Genomic DNA, 18997 nt, shown 5'->3' with positions numbered 1-18997 from the left:
TGTGCCAGTCCGTTTTCCCTGTTTGGTCCCAGTGGCGTGAGACACGCCTACAAGAAAGTTTTTTAAAAGTTTCTTTCAGAAAAAATGGGTGGCAGATGTGGTATTTTGTGACTATTTAAAACTGGGAAGCGGGGAGTGGGAAAGGGGTTGCTACCAGTAGTAGCATCCTAGTTGGTGTTACTTTTTAACAGCCTCTGCATCTGGCTCGTGAGCCTGTGGTTAGGGCTGCCAGCTTGGGACTTTGGTGGCCCCGGTTCAACAATGGTCACTGGACAAGTCGCAGAGGGTTTGTCAACACTGCAGCGTTTTAACTGATCACAAGCCTGACCCCCCCTTTCCACTACACACACGTTGCTCTAGCCCAGGGCTTGGACTCGGGGTCCCAGGACCGCATGGGGGTCCGATACTTGAGTCAAGCTGGTACCCAGGAGTCAAGCCCTGTTGATTTTCAGTGTGCATGCAGCCCCATTGGACTGGGAGTCTGCCAGAAGCATCCCACAGTCACATGGGCCAGCGTTTTGTCCTCTGGACAGTCCAGTTTTCCCACGCTGCACCACGAACGAAGGGCTGAAGCGGCCACATTTTGGGTGGGTGCTAAGAAGCCTGGGGTGTGGATGACTGGACTTAGGCCTGCACAGTACAGTGCAGGTACTGGGACCTGGGTTCAGTGCTCCCTCAGTTGGGGTTACGAATGAGGGTGGATGCTCAAGCCCTAGGTTAACAAGCACCAGGGTCTGCAACTCACTTTCGTCTCACCCTGGGCTTCCATTGCAGTGCAGACATGCCCTAAGGGTGTGCCCTCCCTGCGGGGGTAACCTGGGGATCGGCATCTGAGTGAGCCTAGTCCAGGCCACTGCAAAATGGTATCGGCTACTGCACCCTCGCTGCCTCTGTGCTTCCCCATGTGGCACTAGGGGTGCTGTGTGCTGCAGGAAACTGAACCGTTTGTTTCCCAGGGAATTGTGGGAGGAGTTGTCTGTCCTTCTGGACTCGAGGGGGCATTGTGGGAAGGCATTGGGGACCATCACGTTTCAATGGCTTAGCCTGAGTCCTCGCTGCACAGGTACTCTACATAGCAGGGCTAAACTCAAAATAAGCTACACAACTGGAGCTACGCATAGGGTTGCCAGGTGGCCGGTTTTTCTGGCCCCTGTCTGGGGGGGGGGGGGGACCCAGAAAATACTGACACGTAAAATGTCCAGTATTTTTTTTTCTCTTGGACGGAAGGCCGGTGGGGACAATCTTCCCCCTGCCATGTTTGGCGTGGGCGAATGAAATTTTTTTTTTTTTTTTTGCCATGTTCGGGATTTTTGCTGAAAGCATTTGGCAAGCCTATGCTAATTGCATGGCTTAAGTTGAAATAGCTTGTTGCGAATTAGGTTCTGTGTAGACGTTCCCAATTTCTAAATAGAGCACTCTTCTTCTCTTCTTCCGACTTCCCTTCCTCCTCATACAGTGAGGGCTACAGGAGTAAGCAGTCCTCCAGCTTGACAGTATTTCCACATTATGTCAAAATAACTGCTTGTGTGTAGACGTGGACTGTTATTTCAGAAGAACATCTGTTATTTCGAAATAACACTGCTGTGTAGACGTACCCTGAGTGAGCCACCACCAGCCAGTGTGAAAGTGGAGCCGGGTCCTAACCCGTCCCCGCCAGTCAGGCCAGCTAACCTGGTTAAAAGCACCACTGAACTCAAGTGAGAGAGTTTTGGGTATTGCCCCAGCATAGCTCCCGTCCACATGCGGGTTAACTCTGGTGAAGAGCAATTCATCCTGCCTCAGTTTCCCGTATTGCTGCGGGGAGGGGGAATCTGTGTGTTTAGATCACTTGGGCCTGTCTAGTATCTCATAAATCCTGATCCTTGTTGCTGACTGTCGTCACTGACAACTTGGCTACAAGCCGGAGAGAGACGTTCTGCAAGAAGGGCTTTTTTGCTCTTGTTTATATCCCAAAGGTCATAAAAATTCCCTGGAATGGTGACTTCTCTCGGCCCATTGGCAAGCCTGTGTTTGGGATCCCACAGCAAGTTCTAACACACAGGAGCTTTAGGGGCCAAAAGCGTAGCCAGTTACAGACCGTCGAGTCCGAAGGATGGGTCTTTGTACAGACAAGGATGCCCTGACTTCTGTTCCTGCCGCTGACCTGCTGTGGGGCCTTGGCCACTAACCTGATCTGTTCCCCTCCAATACTTGGTCATATGCATTTAAAATGATGAATCCTTCCGGGAAGGGTGTGTCCGTTCTCAGGGCACCCAGAATTGGGAGTCGTTTTGTTTCCCCCTGCCACTAGTGTAAGGGTGTTTTGCTTGTGCTTCTCTGGGAGGCTGCTCCCTGATACCACGCGCCTGTTAGCCATGCAAGCGTCGTCCTGCGTGATCTGCCAGCCCTCGCTTTGCCTTGCAGCTCAGCAATCAGTGCAGCCCGGTCCCCAAGACCCTTGGAAGTGTTCCCCTACAGTGATCACTCCTTATCCACCAACCACACGCACAAACACCAGGCCTGGGGTCCCCAAAGGAACACTCCCCACCCTCGCTTGTGTGGTTCTACTCCGAATCGGCACCTTGCTTAAGATCACTGCACTGAGATCTAGTGAAAGCCACAGAGTTATCATCAAAGACGAAGCATCAGGAGATGAGTAAGGAGAATGGAAACCAAGGGTTTTACATCAAACATATTCTCGTCTAAAGAAGCTTATTAGTCAAGTTCAGTTTCTAGAAAGCACGCTATGATTTTATCTCTGCCTAAGGGTGCTGCAGTATCTTCGGCCAAGCTGCTGGAGATCCTGTTTTCATGAATGAAACGGCATTTCCCAGGTGTAGGATGCTGCCTTTATCTGCTCTCCCCCACCAAGCTCACTGTTTGTACTCAGACAGTATAACACCCCCGGCTTGGCTTGCCTCTGTGCTGCTGCTTTGCTGGCTTCAAAACTTTCATATAGAAATGAGCATCCACCGTGCTAGTTCACGATGTTTAATTTATGTCTAAGGAAATCTCTTGTCTCTTGCAGAAAACCGGTTTTGCCACCTCTGCTGTGATGATAACCTAAGAACATATTTGCAATATTCTCACGCCCCCTCCTTGCATAGGACGGGCGCGCGCACACACCCTACCTCGCATAGGATCTCTCTGTACAGTTCACAATGAAATCAATAACCCATGTGACCCCGTCTTTCATAGAAAACCTCCCATGACTTTCTTTGGTGAACCAGAGCGCATGCACTCGAATCAGGATATTTCTGTAATGCCTTTGTTGGTTGGTAGTTAGGGGTTTGTGGATCACCTAGGACCAGTCCCTTGCTGTACACCGGGTCTGCACAATAATCTGTGCTCTGCACTGGGGTCTAGGTGCTGCTGTGATACAGGTGTGTGCTTTTCTGGAGGGCGAAGGGGAATTCTGGCCAATGAGGATTCTGAAGGCAAGTGTGATGCGTAATGTGTTCATTAGCACCCACTTTGGAGTAATTCTCCAAAGAAAGCCAAGAGAACTGGGTTTTAATCCTAGCTAGGGACATAAGCGACTAGTCCCTCAACTAGTCGCTCCCCCCCCTTCCCCCCCTCCCGCCTTGCCGCCTCTATCAGAGATAGCAATGGGGCAGGGGAGCAGGAGCTGGTGCTGGGGGAAGCCGGCTTAAAAGCGGGTTCTCCCCAGCACCATCTCTGTGAGGGGCAGGGGAGTAACGGGGACTGGGCGCAAGCCGGGAATCAGAGTGCCAGCCAGCTCTTAATACATTTAAAAATCAGAAGCACAGTGGGGGCGGGGCGGGACCCAGCATGAGCTGGGAATCAGCTGTCCTGGCTCACGCTGGGTCCCTCCTGCTGTGCTTTAGCCTTTTAAACGTATTAAGAGCCAACAAGCTCCCAAGCGTATCGACTAGTCGATGGAAAATCCATCAACTAGTCGATTTGTTGATTAAACTCAATTTAACATCCCTAATCCTAGCTCTGCCACAGACCTGCTCTGTAAACATGGGCGAGTCACTTTGCCTCTACTTCCCTGCCTCTAAAAAATGAGGCTCATACGGACCTAGCTCTTGAGCTACCAATAGAAAACCCCACGTGGGGCAAGAACGAAGCAGTTTGTGGCATAGCTGTCAGAGGCCAGTGCCCCGGCTAGTGGGTGGGGTTTGGCTCCCCTGAATTTGTTTCTCTGGTGCAGCCTAAATTCTCCTTCCTCCTCCACTCACTGTTCCATGTCTCTGCTCTGTGCAGGTCCCTCTGGAGGACCGCATCATCCTCTCGGGGAACCTCTTCCAGTACGTGGAGGAAAACAAGAAGTGGCGAAACCGCTTCTGTGTCGTGCCGCACAACTACGGCCTGGTGCTGTATGAGAACACGCTGGTGAGGCCCTCCCCCCTTACCTCTCTCTGCTTTGCTGGGGGGGGGGGGCGGTGTTCGGCCCAGGGAAAGTCCCCCTACAGCAGCTCTGCTCCTTTTGAGGAGCCTCCCACAGCTGCGCAAACGGTGCTTGCCCAAGAGTGACACTTAGCCAGCGCGCTCCGTGCATTGCAGCAAGGCCGCTGGGAGAACGGCCGGTATCTCCAGGATCAAGGTACCAGGCTAGAGTTACAGAGCTAGGGCGCTAAAGGGAAGCTTTGAACTTCCTCTCTGCTTCCTTTGGCTGCTGCACCGGTTGAAGGACCGTCCCCTCCATCCCAGACCCCGCGCTCCATAGAAACGTGCGGCCCTAGACCAGTTACCAAAATCCGGGAATCCGTCGTCCCCCTCCCCTCCCCCCATCAAAAATTATTGCCCACCCTGATCTATATGGGCAGTATAGTATATTAACCCCTGCCAAAACCAAGGGAGAGGAGCAAGGCATTGAACTTGCTTACCAGAGGTTTGCAGACATGGGCTTGTCAGAGATCCTGGTTTGAGTGGCTTTGAGGACTGCTCTCACACTCTCCTTCCTCTCTAGGCCTATGACCGAGGGATTCAGCCTCGAGTAGCCCTCAACAGCGCTGGCTACAAAATCCTCACCTCCCTGGACCAGTATCTTGACCTTGTCAATAGCAGCTTGCCAGGTAAGTCCACCCTGGGCCGCTTGACGGTCTCCTCTCTCCGGTGCTCTGAATGTCCAAGGGCAAAGGATGAGGGGGGACTAGAACAGGAGGATGTATTCCAGGCTGGCTTACATGTGTGTCCCTTCGGCTGCTCTCCCAGAATGCTTAGGATCAGCAGCATCCATAGGACCAGCAGCTGGAGGCAGGCATGGCCACATGCCATCTAGGTCCCCTTTTGTCTCTTCCGAGCTCTCCTGGCTTCAGTGCTCTCCACTGGAAGGCGCAGAGGTGCGGGAGAGGTGGCTCCAAAGGAAATAGGAAGGAGACGAGGGAGGGAGGCGTGAAGACAGCTGGTGCCCCTTCCTGCGCCATGGAGATATGAACACTTGTTGGCTTGCCATGGGACACGCTCCCGCACAAGCACTGCTCCCTGGCTCCGCACCTTGAGAACGCGGTTGGGATTATTTCTCCAGCATCCCTGCCGGACAGAGTCTGCTTCCTTCTAGGAGTGCAAGGAGTAACTTTTAGCTTCGGCTCTCTAGGGCCAGCTACTTGATTTCTTGGCTTGAATGGCCCCTGGAGACTAGCCTCCCGGGGCATCCCGTGTGGTGGTCTGCATTGAGCCCCGTAGCTGGGCAGTGCAGGAAGCCGCTCTGCAGCTGGGCTCTTGGAGGCGGTCGATCTCCGTGGCGTTCAGTCGAGCCCCTTTCTGCCATGCCTGGCATGTGGATCCAGAGTCGTGTGCCTCCTGCCCGGCCAGTGCCACGCAGCGTTCCTAGCATGTGCCCATGACTCAGTGTCTCTTTCTTCTTCCCTCAGGAACTGCCCCCAAATCCAGCAATGCCCCGATCCTCAAGTGTCCCACCCAGTTTCCTCTCATCCTTTGGCACCCGTACTCCCGCCACTACTACTTCTGTGTGATGACCGGGAAGGAGCAGGACAAGTGGCGAGCGGTGTTCCAGGACTGCGTGCGGCATTGCAACAATGGTAAGTGCAGGCCTCGCGGCCTCCGCCCGAGATTGGACCTTGTGCGTCTTGGATTCCTCTTTCCCTGTCCCTTGCCTCTGGCGAGGGGGGAACGCCGCGGTGTTACTAGCAATACGAGCAAGATCAGGCTTGTTCCTTCCCCAAGCGCAGGCCAACCCGGAAAAGCAATTCCCTTAAGAAATGCCACCGTGGGGGACTCCAGGTTTCTTTGTGTCTCTGCTCTTTCCATGTCAAACGGGCAGGGGAGACTTGCTTGGAAACCCAGCCCCGTAGGCGCGGCCTAGCAGAAAGGCCTTGTGCTAAGCCTACTGGCATGGCTGCCTATGAGGAGCCTCAGGGCTGACGCTAAAGCTGTTGCCATCTGGCTCTAATTACGGTGAACGTGTTACAAAGTGTTTTCAGTACTCAACAGTGTGAGAACCAGCTAGGATAGTGCTTGCTAAAGGCAAGTCGCTTGCTGTGGTTTTACTATTTTCTACCCCAAAGGGGTGACTAAATGACCCAAGCCAGTCGTAAAACGGCCACATTCCTGTCATTCACCACCCCCCCCCCCCAAGCTGTCTCGGTGCCCCGGCAGAGTGTGGTGGCCCTTAGTCTTGGGGAGGGGGAGCTGGGGTGACTGGCGGCCGCTGGGAGGACTGGAAAGGCAAGCGGAGAATCGTTCTACTTTTGTCACTGAATTAGCTGCTTCGGTAGCCGCTTATGTGCCTGTCACGAGCCTCGAAGTGTTTTACAGCCCTGCCATTTAGTCCCACCCTGGGATTCACGTCATGGCATCCCTACAGCGCAGGCGTCTCATTGGTACCCACCAGCGCTGCGGGCCAGGGAGCAAAGCGCGCTGTGCTTCTCTCAGCTAGTGTGAGGCGGCCATCTTGGGAGGCAGAACATAATCCTGCTTGGCTATAGATCGGTTACCCCTGAACGTTTCAGGGTCGGGGCTGGGAGAGGGGCCAGAAGGGAGACCGAGATAAGGGGGCTGCAGCTGGGAGTGGGTCTGGGATTGCAGCCACGTGCGCAGCCGTGGCCAGCCCACAGAAGGGGCTGGGAGTCGGGGCCGGGTGGGAACAGAGCTGGAAGCAGAGTGGGGCTACGTGGTGCCCTGGTAGGGGCTGGCCAAGGCCCCGCTGCACCCCCCAAAAATTTGCTACGCTCCCCACTGTGGGGGGACCTCTGCTATAGATAGCCCAGCCCCTTCCTTGTAAGCCTTGCTCAATCCTTAATGACCCCTGGTGCTCAGGACCCATTTCTTGCCTCTCACACAAGTAGCGACCTCTAACAGCACCACGCCCTCTAGCCGCACGGTAGTTCATATCAAGCCCTCTAGAGCAGTGTTTCTTAAACTTTTTAAGACCAAGGAATACCAAACAACTTTTTTTTTTTTTTTTGAGGGAAACCAAGGACTTTTTTGTTGGGGGGGGGGGGGAAATGGGTCGGGGAAAGTTATTGAGCCCCCCCCCCCCCAAAAAAAAAGTCGCATGCCCCTTAAGGGTGGCCATTTTGAACTCTATTGTAGTCCATGGCACACCTCCAACTGCCTTGCAGCATACCAGTGTGCCGCAGAACACAGTTTAAGAAACACTGGTCTAGAGAGCCATCAGCAAGCCAGGTGCTGGGCCTGTTTTATTCTGCAAAGGATTTTATACTGTGCCCATCACAGGAGTATCTGCAGTGCAGCAAGTTATATGACTACGTGTGTGTGTGTGTGTGTGTGTGTGTGTGTGTGTGTGTGTACTCCACACGAGGGGGGGAGGGTGAGAGTGAGAGAAATACACCTGTTGTAACATGTTCACATTAGAGAACACCAGGCCAGAGACATGAGCCTGGTGCTGCACCTTATTTCTCTGCCCCAAAGAGCTTCCAGTTGAAACTTCAGGAGTGCTCCCATATGTTTCTCACGCTTGCCTGCCTCTTCGTAGGCCTGACTCCCACGTGGCTGCAAATAGCACCCTTGTGTCGGGAGCGAGGTTCACACCCGCCCCCAGGAGTCCTGAAATTCCCCAGACGTGCTGTTGAGATGCTAAATGTTTGATTTTCCTCGGCGACGGCGTGCCTAGCTATTTCCATCAACAGAAACCTCTTCTCTCCTGGGCAGGCGGGGGAGTCACACACAGGATTCAGCCATTTGTTCCACTTCCAGAAGATGGTAGGAGGAGAGGCCTAACCGATAAGGAACTGGCCGGGGAGCCAGGTGAACTGGGCTGTGTTCCCAGCTCTGCCAATGCCTTGCTGTGTAATTCTGGGCAAGTTACTTCCCTTGCCTGTGGCTTTTCCTCCCTTCCATCCATTATTATTTAGACTCTGCGCTCAGGTGAGGCCTGTCTCTGGGGGGGCTCTAGGCACTACCATCATGCACCTAATGAAAGGACTTTGCCCACCCAGGTCTCACAGCAAATGGGTGCTGGAGCTGGGATTCAGTCTCCCCAATTCCCCCAGGTCTGTGCTCAGTCCCTCGTGCACTTGCTCCTGGTCACACGTGAGAGCTTCGGTCGGTCGGTCGGTCTGTCTGCCAGGCTTCCCCTCCAGCCTGTCTCAGCAACTCGCTCAGCTGAACAAACAGGCCCCTTTCCCTTTAAGATGCTGTGGGTTGGATTTCAGCCCTGTTAATCCTCCCTGGTGTCTCGGTGTACTGGCCTGTGATAAATGCCGGGAATAGAGGGGCTCAGAGCGGCTCCTCCTCCTCCCGCCACTTGACTCAGCAGAAATTAGCTGCTGCTTCAAAAATTTCCATCCCAGCTCCCCCCTTCATGCTCCGCCAGGTCCCTGCTAGGCAGAGCTTAGTTCCCTCGCAGGTTGGAGTGGAGAGCTGGCAGGGGCCCAGCCCCCCCCTTTCCTTGTGGGGCCAGGCTGGATTTGGCTGTGCAGGAGGGCTCCTTAAGCAGCCCTGCAGGGCAGAGGCCATCAGGCACCCCCCACCCTGGATGTCCTTCCCCACCCAGCACTGTTCGTGTCCTGCCCCACAGACAAAGGCCCTCTGTTCCCTGGCTTCACTCTGTGCCCTAAGCCAAGGGGAAGTGAAAGAGGAGCAAGCTGGCCAGGCAGGTGCGTTGCTGTCTGCTGTCAAGACTCACTGTCATGCTCGGACAGCTTGTTACCAGCGTCCTGTGCCAGACCCACCGGGAAGAATTTCCAGCCCTGGTGGATACGTGGTGGTGGTGGTGGCCACAGCGGGCGGTAGGCAGTGTTCCCCCCAGTCCGGTCAGCCAGGCCTACTTCAGAGATGAGGGGTTCGGGGTCCCTCTCTGCTTGGGAGATCCCCAACGAATAGAGCTAGTCAGCTTGCCTTCTGGGCAACGGGCTGTTGGAGCTGCAGACTTTGGATCCAGGATTGCATGTCGAGGCCCACTCTGAATTAGCCTGCGTTTGTAGGCCTGTCAGCCTGGTGTTCCTCATGCACATGCATCCAGAGAAGAGCAACAAGAATGATGAAAGGTCTAGAGAACATGACCTATGAGGGAAGGCTGAAGGAATTGGGTTTGTTTAATTTAGAAAAGAGAAGACTGAGGAGGGACATGAGAGCCATTTTCAGGTTCTAAAAGGGTGTCATAAGGAGAAGGGAGAAAACTTGTTCATCTTGGCCTCTGAGGACAGAACAAGAAGCAATGGGCTTAAACTGCAGCAAGGGAGGTTTAGGTTGGACATTAGGAACTTTTTCCTAAACTGTCAGGGTGGTCAAACACTGGAATAAATTGCCCAGGGAGGTTGTGGAATCCCCATCTTTGGAGATATTTAAGAGCAGGTTAGATAAATGTCTATCAGGGATGGTCTAGACAGTATTTGGTCCTGCCATGAGGGCAGGGGACTGGATTTGATGACCTCTCGAGGTCCCTTCCAGTCCTAGTTTTCTCTGATTCTACCTTACTTAGCTTTTTACCACTTTCCCTTCATTGCTTGCCAGCCAAACGCTAAAGCACAACTGGAGAGAGACCAAGCCCTGTAATTAGCAGCCACTAACAAAAGAGGAACCGTTCCCCATTAGTAATAGAGGGGATGTTTTTCTTCCACCTTCGTGTGGGCAGTCTTAATGAGAGAAACAAAACTGCCCCTCTGCTGCGAAGCAGCCAGCAGTAAACGTGGCTGGAGGGCGAGGAGGCGCTGCTGACAAACTTGTCGATAGAATTGATTTTTATTTTTTTTTAATGGCGCCTCTTTCAGCACCCTGCAGGTTTGTCCAGACTGGACTGTCCTGCAGGGAAGGGTCTGTTCTGAGGGACCTTCTTTAAAAGTGAGGTTTTGGCCACGAAAGCTTATGCTCAAATCAATCTGTTGGTCTTCAAGGTGCCACATGATACCGCATAGTCTCTTATTCTGCTGCTTTTGAAATGAAAAATAAAATCCAACTTTCTCATTCCAAATGGCTTTGTGGTCAGAATGGGAAGCTAATTTACAGCCAAACAAAAATTATGAGCTTGTGAAAGGATCAAAACCGGTATTTTTTTTCTTTTTAAAAAAAAGTTCTCTAAGAGAAACCTGATTAACCCCAACTGAGCTTCTTTGGATTTTTTTTTATATGCAAGTTTGAGAGACTGACTTTTATCCCGATCCGTGGCAAGGAAACTTTCAAAGTATAAGCTTTTTTGGGAGGGAGGGGGAGAACTACCCAGCTCTGCTCCTCTGTACTCCTTGCCAGACTTGTCTCTGGCAGGAGGGTTACTTGCAGACTTTGGGCTGGAAGAAGGGGTCTCTCTTACTCCACATTTACTTACCTGCAGTTTGCCCCAGGACCTGCGGTTTGGCCACGTGCTCCCTCTCCTCTGTTGTGATGAAGAGCCTCTGGGCCAAATGAGTGTGGCCTTTGGGGGAGGAACCAAACCTGCACGGCACTAGATCGCCCTGCACCAGGTTGCAAAGCGTGGAGTAGGCCCCTGGGGCTAGCCTTGCGGGACAGGAGCCACCAATGCAGGGTGCGTACGGGGCAGGCTTGCTTTGCAACTCCTCCTTCCCCCCAGTGTCTCTTCAGTAAGGGAGTGGCTCCATTTCAGAGTCCCCTCCTCTCCCAACCCCAAAGGCCTTTGTGTGGCTGTGGCCGTGACCCTGGCAGGAGCTATGCAATGGAAGGGAATCGCCTTTTACCCAGCATTCCTGGGGGGTAAATTCTACCCGGATGGCAGCGGCTGCTGAAAACTTCTGTTTGCAGTTTACGAACAGATGCTGCACACGCTTCCTCCGCCTCAGCTGGCTTTCTGCAGCACGGCGTCCCTGGCTGGAGTGTCGCGTGCGCTCTGCTGTGCAGGGACTGGCCACACTCCATGGAGGAAGCAGGCCGCCTGGCCTCCGTTGCTGCTAATCGAGGGGGTGCTGTGAACCCAAGTCCCCGTGCCTGAACCCGCTGTGGAGCTGTTTATGCTGAATGCAGTCCCGGGTGTCCTCAGCTCTGCATTGACCTGTCCCCTCAGAACAAACGGGCTTTGGAACGTGGTGATGGCGCGTCGGGGTTCCCCCGACTCCTGCACCCCTGTAATGGCATGAACAGACTCCGCCAGCCAGCAGAATAGAGGGAGTTTATTGCTTCTCCAGGATGCTGCACAGCACAGATGTAATCTGGTTACAGGGCAGGCCTAGGATGCATCCGCCCCCCCCTTGAGATGGGGGAGACTGGGCCCCTAAATCCCAGCCCCTTGCTTAGGCTGCTTCCTCTATGATACCAGACAGGAACTGCCCCACTTCCAGCCCTGCCCCCCAGCCAGGGCTGCACTCCACCTTCCTCCCTTTATTCCTCTCCCTGGGAGGTAACCAGTCGAACAGGTTACCTCCCTGTCCCATCAGCTACTCTGCTGGGCCGTGGTATAGACAGCAGCCAGTGGGGGTCACCCACAGCCCAAGCCTAGCAACCAGCAAGGTACCCACACTACATCACACGTGGCACTTTAAACTCTCTGGCACATATTTCAACTTGCCACGTCCATCCTGGTGACCAATAAAACCAAAGAGTCCAGGACGTGGGTGACTTTCTGAAGGAGGGAGGCTAGGAATCCCTGGGGAGGACCTGCTCTGCAAACGATGTGATGAGCAATGGGCTTAAATTGCAGCAAGGGCGGTTTAGGTTGGACATAAGGAAAAGCTTCCTACCTTCCAGGGTGGTTAAACATTGGGATAAATTGCCAAGGGAGGTTGTGGAATCTCCATCACTGGAGATATTGAAGAGCAGGCTGAACAGACATCTATCAGGGATGATCTAGATGGTGCTTGGTCCTGCCATGAGGGCAGGGGACTGGACTTGATGACCTCTCGGGGTTCCTTCCAGGTCTAGTGTTCTATGATTATAATGGTCCCGTCTGGCCTTAAATCTTTTAGGCACATTTCAGTCTGGTTATCTTGAAATTCCCTCTATTAAAAAATGGCATTGTGGTTTTCCATGTTTGTACTGTCCATATGCCAGCTAAATGCTCAGCACACGGGGAAAAATACCTGGGGACTTTCCCCCTCCCTCTCCTTAACTGCCAGCTGCTTATAAACTTCCTGGGGTGTGAATATACAGCTAGGTTCTCCCCGGATTACAGATCGCAACAGAGTTTTGCAGTAGCTGCTTAGTTAGCAATTTTGGTGTTGATGCATGAGTCACGCTCGCATCCGGCTCACCGTTCTAGGCACTGCAGGGCTAACAGGAATGCAAAGTAAATAAACTGGTTTTTGCAGGTAGATATGACAGCTGAGGAGTGAGTATTTGCCACCCTTACGAAGGGACGTTTTGCATGTGCATCACTTTAAATTAAATATGAATTTTGGAAACGACAGAGACCAGTGGAGTCCAATTTCAAAGATTTTTTTTTTTTTTAAGGATTGTTTTGCTACTAAATTAATATAAAACTGGCCCCTTTGTGTTCTTCTGTTTGCAAAAAGTATTGCTTCAGAACACTTGTAAGGAATTAGCTTTTGTTTGGGCCGAACTGTGTCAGAGGATCTTGTTTATTTCTTTCTAAATAATAACTTGGGGCCATGGGCGGGGTAGAGCCTATGAACTGCGGCTGTGCCTGGCAGCAAGGTCTAGGGATTTACCCAAAGAGGAATAATCTTGCCCTGAGCATTCCTGGGTTGCTTGCAATAAGAGCATCACCCAGCTATTGCAATGATGATCTGGCTCTGCGAAATAATAAATCTCAGCTCTTGTAGAGTTCTCCGTCAGTGGTTCCCCAAGTACTTTACAAAGGGAGGGGATCAATATCAGTTTCCCCATTTTACAGATGGGGAAACGGAGACATGGAGGGACATGGGCTTGCCAAAGTGACCCAGTAAGTGTCTGAGCCAGGAACAGAATCCAATCCGATGCTCTAGCCCTAGGAAGGCTGCCTCCCAAATCTGGATCAAAACCTAATGGGGTTCCCATTCCGCCTTAGCAATGCTAGTGGCATCCCAGCCGTCAGAAGAGCTGAAAGGGGTGTGGTATGTAAAGCAGTAGCAGGTTGGAAGCTGTCGTAGGTTGTTTCTGTTGCAACCTGGATCTGTGGCTATCACAGCAAGGCTGACTTACAGTTCCTGCTCTGGCAGATCTTTAGAAACCACGTAGGATAATAATTTGAATTTGTCATGGTATCTGTCGCCACATCCGTTGGGCCATTGAGATCCACCCAAGTGCTTGAACATCTTTTAGCTGACTTGTCTCCGCTGCTGGCCATACATGGGGTCAGAATAGAATCTCCCTAGGACAGATTGTCAGAGATCCTCGGGGAGCTTGGCTCTTGCCTGGGTCACCTGGTGGTTGGAACGCAAGGAAATAGAACGTGAAGCCTTTAAATCAGTATTTATGGACTCCAGCAACGTAGCCAGAGATTCTGAGCTAACACAGTCGGGGCGGGAGGCGGGGGGAAGGTTCTGTGGCTTGCAGTGTGCAGGAGTCAAACTAGGCAATCCTGCTGGTAAATCTGAGTCATGCCCTGTCTTGGCAGGGCGAGCATCCCCTTCTGCCTGTATGCTCCTTGGGGGAGAGGTGACATCAGCTCAGCCAGGATTCACCCCCACAGTGGCAAAGCTCCCGCCGACCTCTGCCAGGCCTGGGTTCTAGTCTCTGCGAAAACTGCCAGGAACACCCTGGTGCTCCCCTCGAATGTTACATAGTCCTCAGCTGCTATCACGCTGGCTCTGCTTCTTGGGCCAGGTCCTGGCCTCCGCTGTAGCAAGCTGGTGCTGTTGCGTGTCTTGTCAGGTGTCGGTTATTGATCTGCCGTATGAGAGAGAGAGACACACACCAAGAATACACCTGACACTGTTGTTTCACCCTCTTCTCCATTTCCCTAGCAGCAGCGGCAGGTGCCCTTGATCTCTCTGCTGCAGCGTGACTGCCCGAGTTGCATGCTCGGGTATCTGTAACATGCTCACCATGCCGGGGGCCGAGCGGGAAGGGGCTGCTTTTTGGGGTTTCACGCAGGCTGAGCCGGCCTGCAGCACTTGGAGGCTGAGCTCTGCCTGGCAGGGGATTACAGCGAGCCAGACTTTGGGCCGAGGCCCCGTCCCATCCTGCGTGCTTCCGACTGCTGGCCAAGGCAGCCAGAAGGGAAGCACGTGCCCAGTCTAATGCATCAGGCTTCCGGCTGTTCTGTCACCTGGAGGGGAGCTCTTCCCCCCACCGCCCCGTTTCCCTTTGCCCAGCATGTGCCTTCCAGGCTGCAGAGCCCAGTGCAGACCGGCTGGAGGCAGGGGAGGGTTAATGGGACCCCCGTGCTAGGCATGGAGCGATTGGCAACCAGCCAGCATGTGCCCGCAGCCCCCTCTCTTCTCTCACATTCCACAGCTCCCGGGCTGGAGCATCATTAAAGAGCTGGGGAAAGGTTATTGCCTCCGCCTCCCTCCTCCTCTTGCGTATCTGGGTGTTGTGATGGGATATGCAAACCCGTTCCCAGCAGGCTGCCCCCAGCGTGGTACCTCTCGCCCTCGTTAACCCCTGCTGCTCCCCGGCCCATCCCTGCCTGAACAGCCACCTGCGGGTGGGGCAGCTGGCTTCCAGGGAGGGGGAGGCCGTGCAAAAGATGGATAGTTCATCCCTTCCCCCCGCCCTATCAGCTAGTCCTCTTCCCTTCCTGCGATCTGGGCTGCTGTGAATCATGGAGCTGAAATCTCAGTGGGAGGGGAGCAGGCTGCCATGCTGGTCCGTCTCCACCTCTCCAGGCAGGGCTTGGCTGGGAGCCCGTGTGGCCCATGACTCACCTGCTGCTCATACTATTTTTTTTTTTTTTAAGTCATTCTCCTTTCCCTCCCCGCCTCACCATCATTGGTAATTTCCGTCAACCCTCGCTTCCTGTGGCTGGCGCGTCCCAGTGCTCCGGGTGCCTGTCTAACCCTGAGCCTCCGGTTAGCTCCGCTGGGGCGGCCCAAGTCTCAACGGGGTGGGGTGGGGGGTTACTTGGAGCCAATAGAAAATCTTTCTGCAGATGTCTGGGCACCTTCTTTCTCCCCTCCTCCTCCTCCTGTGTAATGTCTGTAGGGGTGCTGCATCCTGCCTGAGTTCTTGCCCTATAGAGGGGCTATTCAACTCTGGAAGTCTGGGGGCCACAATGCTACACACAGCCCCTGCTGAGGGCTGCAACTTAAGTGTGGTTGCATAGACATGCAAATAGCTTCTTTCACACTGACAGGCATGAATACAAAGCAGTTCCCACAATGCCCCAGTGCTCCCAGCACCTCCACCCTGGGGGCTAGAAATACAGCCAGCCAGCCCATCCGCTTGCGCCTCCATGCTCACCCCGCCGTTGTGGAGCGTGTTCCCAGTGGAGGCCATGTTCCAAGGATCCCACCTGTGTTGAGTCCCACATAAATGCAACCCTCACCACAGGCCATGGACCCCATGCGTTGAGTAGCCCTGCCCTATAGCTAGTCTCTTGCCACTAGGAGGCAGTGCGGGGACCTATATAATGGAGCCACATGGCGCTCCAGATCTGAAGTGTCGCCAGGCGTTGGGGGGTATTCAGATCTGGGGTTTGGGACCAGGCCCATCTCAGTTATCTTTAAATCGCACTTTTCGTGGGCATGCTTTGGAGGGGAGCTCATGCTACTCCAGACCCCGCCTGCAGCAGCAGGAGTCGCTCTAGACCCCTTGCCTGGATCCGGCCCCCGAGGCTCAGGTCTCCCTCCCCCCCCCCCCCCCCCGCCAGCATTGGGGAGCACGTGCTGGCACTCCAGCCCCCCCCCCCCCATACACACACACACACACACACACTGCCCACCACAGAGCTGGAGCACACAAAATCTACTGGCCTGGGCCTCCCTAGGCCCTGGTGTGTGAGGGAAACGTGGGGACTGTCTTTCTGCTTCTGAGTTAGGGGCCACTGTCTCTTCTCAGTGAGGGATTTGGGGTTTTTTTTGGGCTTCTCCCTTGTGTGCAGCCCCCAGCTGATTTTTCTGTGGATCAGTGTTTCCCGACTCAGAAAGGGCCCCACCCCTGTCAGATCGTGGCGGGGAGCATCCCATGGCGGCAGTGCTCGTCCGCGTGAGTCACGGCAGGGGAAGGGAATGTGGAACTAACGTGAAGGACAAAAACGTCACCGAGGCTGTGAGCTCATCGCAGGGAATCTGTGGTTCCTCTTTGCTGGCTCCCCCCCTCCCCCCCGCCGCAGTGTAACTAACCCCCCTCTCTCTCCCCCCTCAGGCATCCCAGAGGACTCCACAGTGGAGGCTCCGGCCTTTACGGATGCCATCCGCATGTACCGGCAGTCGAAGGAGCAGTACGGCACCTGGGACATGCTCTGTGGCAACGAGGTGCAGGTGAGGGCGAGAGGCGTGTGCTCCCCTGAGCTGCAAGGCCCCCAGCCGGACTGGGGATGGTTCGGAGCCTCCGAACCTGCCTGCTTATGGCTGCGTTGAGACTACCCGCGATTGGGGCCAGCTGCGCGGTGGATTAGATGCTCCAGAGCCATGGGACTTGATTGCCGTGCGGGGCTTGTCCCATTTGATGCCCCCCACCAGGGATCAATCTGGGGGGGGCCAAACCCATTGTCCCTTTGCCCTGTCAGCTGGTGGGGCGGGGGGAGACGCATAGCACATGCATGTTGCCTGTGGGTCACTGCTGGATGGGTGCTATGCTGGCGTCCACTGTTGGCCCTTCCTCCCCCTTGCCTGGTACCCCCTCTGCCTGGGTGCCTGTGGTACCCACTGGTATCACGTCCAGTGGCTGCCATGGGCACCAAGGTCTGGTTAGCTTGTATCTGCACTGCACTCTCTCCCCCTTCTAGCTCCAGCCTGGTGTGGCTTGCCCCTTTGTATAGACACCCTTCCCAGCCTTTCCACCAACGGGGCTGCCTTTTGGGGTGCTAGGGACCCTCCAAGAGAGGACACGTCTGTAGGAAGATTGGTGCGAGCTGCCTTTTTAAAAGCGACCTCCCACCCTTCCCTAGAAATAGCAATGCTTTGCGTGGGAAGAAGCCCAAGCTGTTATCCCAGTGGGGGAGCTCGCCGTGTATGCCCTCCCCCGAGAAGCTCTGCTGATGTCTCAGACTCGGGGTGAAGTCCTGGGGCTGGCTGGCATGGAGGGCAAACCCGGGGGAAGGAAAGGTGGCATGCATGCAGGCAGGGATTGGAACCCCAAATACTCCTGCAGCCCTCCCCTCTCTCTCCCTCTCGACACGCCTTGGCGTCGCCCCTCCCAGCACACTGGCGCCGATTGAGAAAGAGGAAGGTGCCATGCTCCCCTCCCAGGGCGTTCCACCAGGAGCCGAGCTGCTCCCACCCCGCAGGAATTCCAGCCACGGCTGGTTACGGCTCTGGGACCTTGCTGGGCCTCTGCAAATACCACAGTTCCCACTGTGGTAGGGAAATCCCCCCCCCCCCCCCCCCCGCTCCCTACGGTCTGGTGGAATCCCCTGGTGATGATGGGGGGGGCTGGAATCCTCTGTGGGACAGGAGGGGGCAGGGCTGGAATCTGCTGGGAGATGGGGGGGGTGCACTGGAACCCAGTGGGGGGAGTGAGAGAGGAAGCAGCACTAGCTGTCTGCAACGCTGTAGCTCAGATGTCAAGGATGTGGCTTTCCCGACTCGCGTGGTCGTTTGAATACGATCCCTTTGGCAGGTTGAAGGCGGCCATTGGGCGGAGGGCCAAAGTCCCGCACGTGAACCGTTCTGAGGCCTCAGCTGGGACTAGAAGGGCGTAGGAGGGGGCACGTTGACTCCTGGGTTTAGGAACCCAGCCGAGCAGAAGGTGGCACGAGGGCAGGAGGCTGAATGTGGAGGAAAGGGGCAGAGGAGGCATCAAGGCAAATCTCCCGGAAGTGGGGGGGATGGAGGGACCTCAGCCAAGCCGGGACTCTCACTGGTTCTGTGGGTGCCTACCCCCGAGTGCAGTGGGGCGCCGACCCTCTGGGAGGTAACGCCATGGAAACGAGGAGGAGGCGCAAAGAGAACCGTGTCCGCTGGGGCCTGCTCAGGAGACCGGCCGCCTCTCGGGGCTGGTGGCGCAGTCCTAGCGAGGCAGCGGCGCGCCGTCTCGGCACTAAGCTCGCACTGCCGCAGCACGGCGTGGCCCTCCGGGGCCGCGGGAGATCTTTGTGAGGGATGAGGAAGCGGCTCCGTTTACAGAACCCGTCCCTCCTGCTCCGTCAGGGCAGATGGCCCAGCTGCCGCGAAGGCCTCAGAAAGAGATTGGAGGTGCCAAGGTCCTCAGAGCGGCAGCGCTTCAGAACGGCCAGAGGGAGGCCGCTAGCATGTGGCTCATGCCAGGAGCCCTCATGAGGGGCCTTGGTCTAGACCAGGGCTACTCAACTTTGGAAGCCCCAGGGGGCCACAGTGATACTCACAGCACGTGCTGAGGGCCGCAACTTAAGTGTGGTTGCATAGACATGCAAATATATGCAAATAGCTTATTGCACACGGACGGACATGGATAAAAAGCACTTCCCACAATGCTCTGGCGCTCCTGGCACCTCCTCCCTGGGGGTAGAAACGCCGACGCCCTGTACCCGCCTGTTCCAGCCAGCCCATCCGCTTGCGCCTTTCAGCGTTCACCCCTCCTGGGAGACCCCTCACTGTTGTGGAGCATGTTCCCAGTGGAGGCCGTGTTCAGAGGATCCCGCCTGTGGGCGGCGTGTTGAGCC

General features: G+C 54.9%; 1 protein-coding gene across 1 annotated transcript in view; it reads left to right on the top strand.

Annotated features, from left to right (window-relative positions):
• Positions 1-18997, top strand: part of NIBAN2 (niban apoptosis regulator 2) — an 85380-nt gene that overhangs the window by 52002 nt on the left and 14381 nt on the right. The window contains exons 3-6 of the mRNA XM_075905812.2: positions 4210-4338; positions 4916-5021; positions 5820-5987; positions 16561-16676. Coding sequence (XP_075761927.2) covers positions 4210-4338; positions 4916-5021; positions 5820-5987; positions 16561-16676 — 519 coding nt within the window. The remainder of the gene's footprint in view (positions 1-4209; positions 4339-4915; positions 5022-5819; positions 5988-16560; positions 16677-18997) is intronic.

Source organism: Pelodiscus sinensis, chromosome 23, assembly GCF_052426305.1.
Source record: "Pelodiscus sinensis isolate ZL-2025 chromosome 23, ASM5242630v1, whole genome shotgun sequence".
NCBI lineage: Eukaryota > Metazoa > Chordata > Testudines > Trionychidae > Pelodiscus > Pelodiscus sinensis.
The sequence above is the reverse complement of the archived record's forward strand: the minus strand, read 5'-3'. Positions and strand labels throughout refer to the sequence as shown.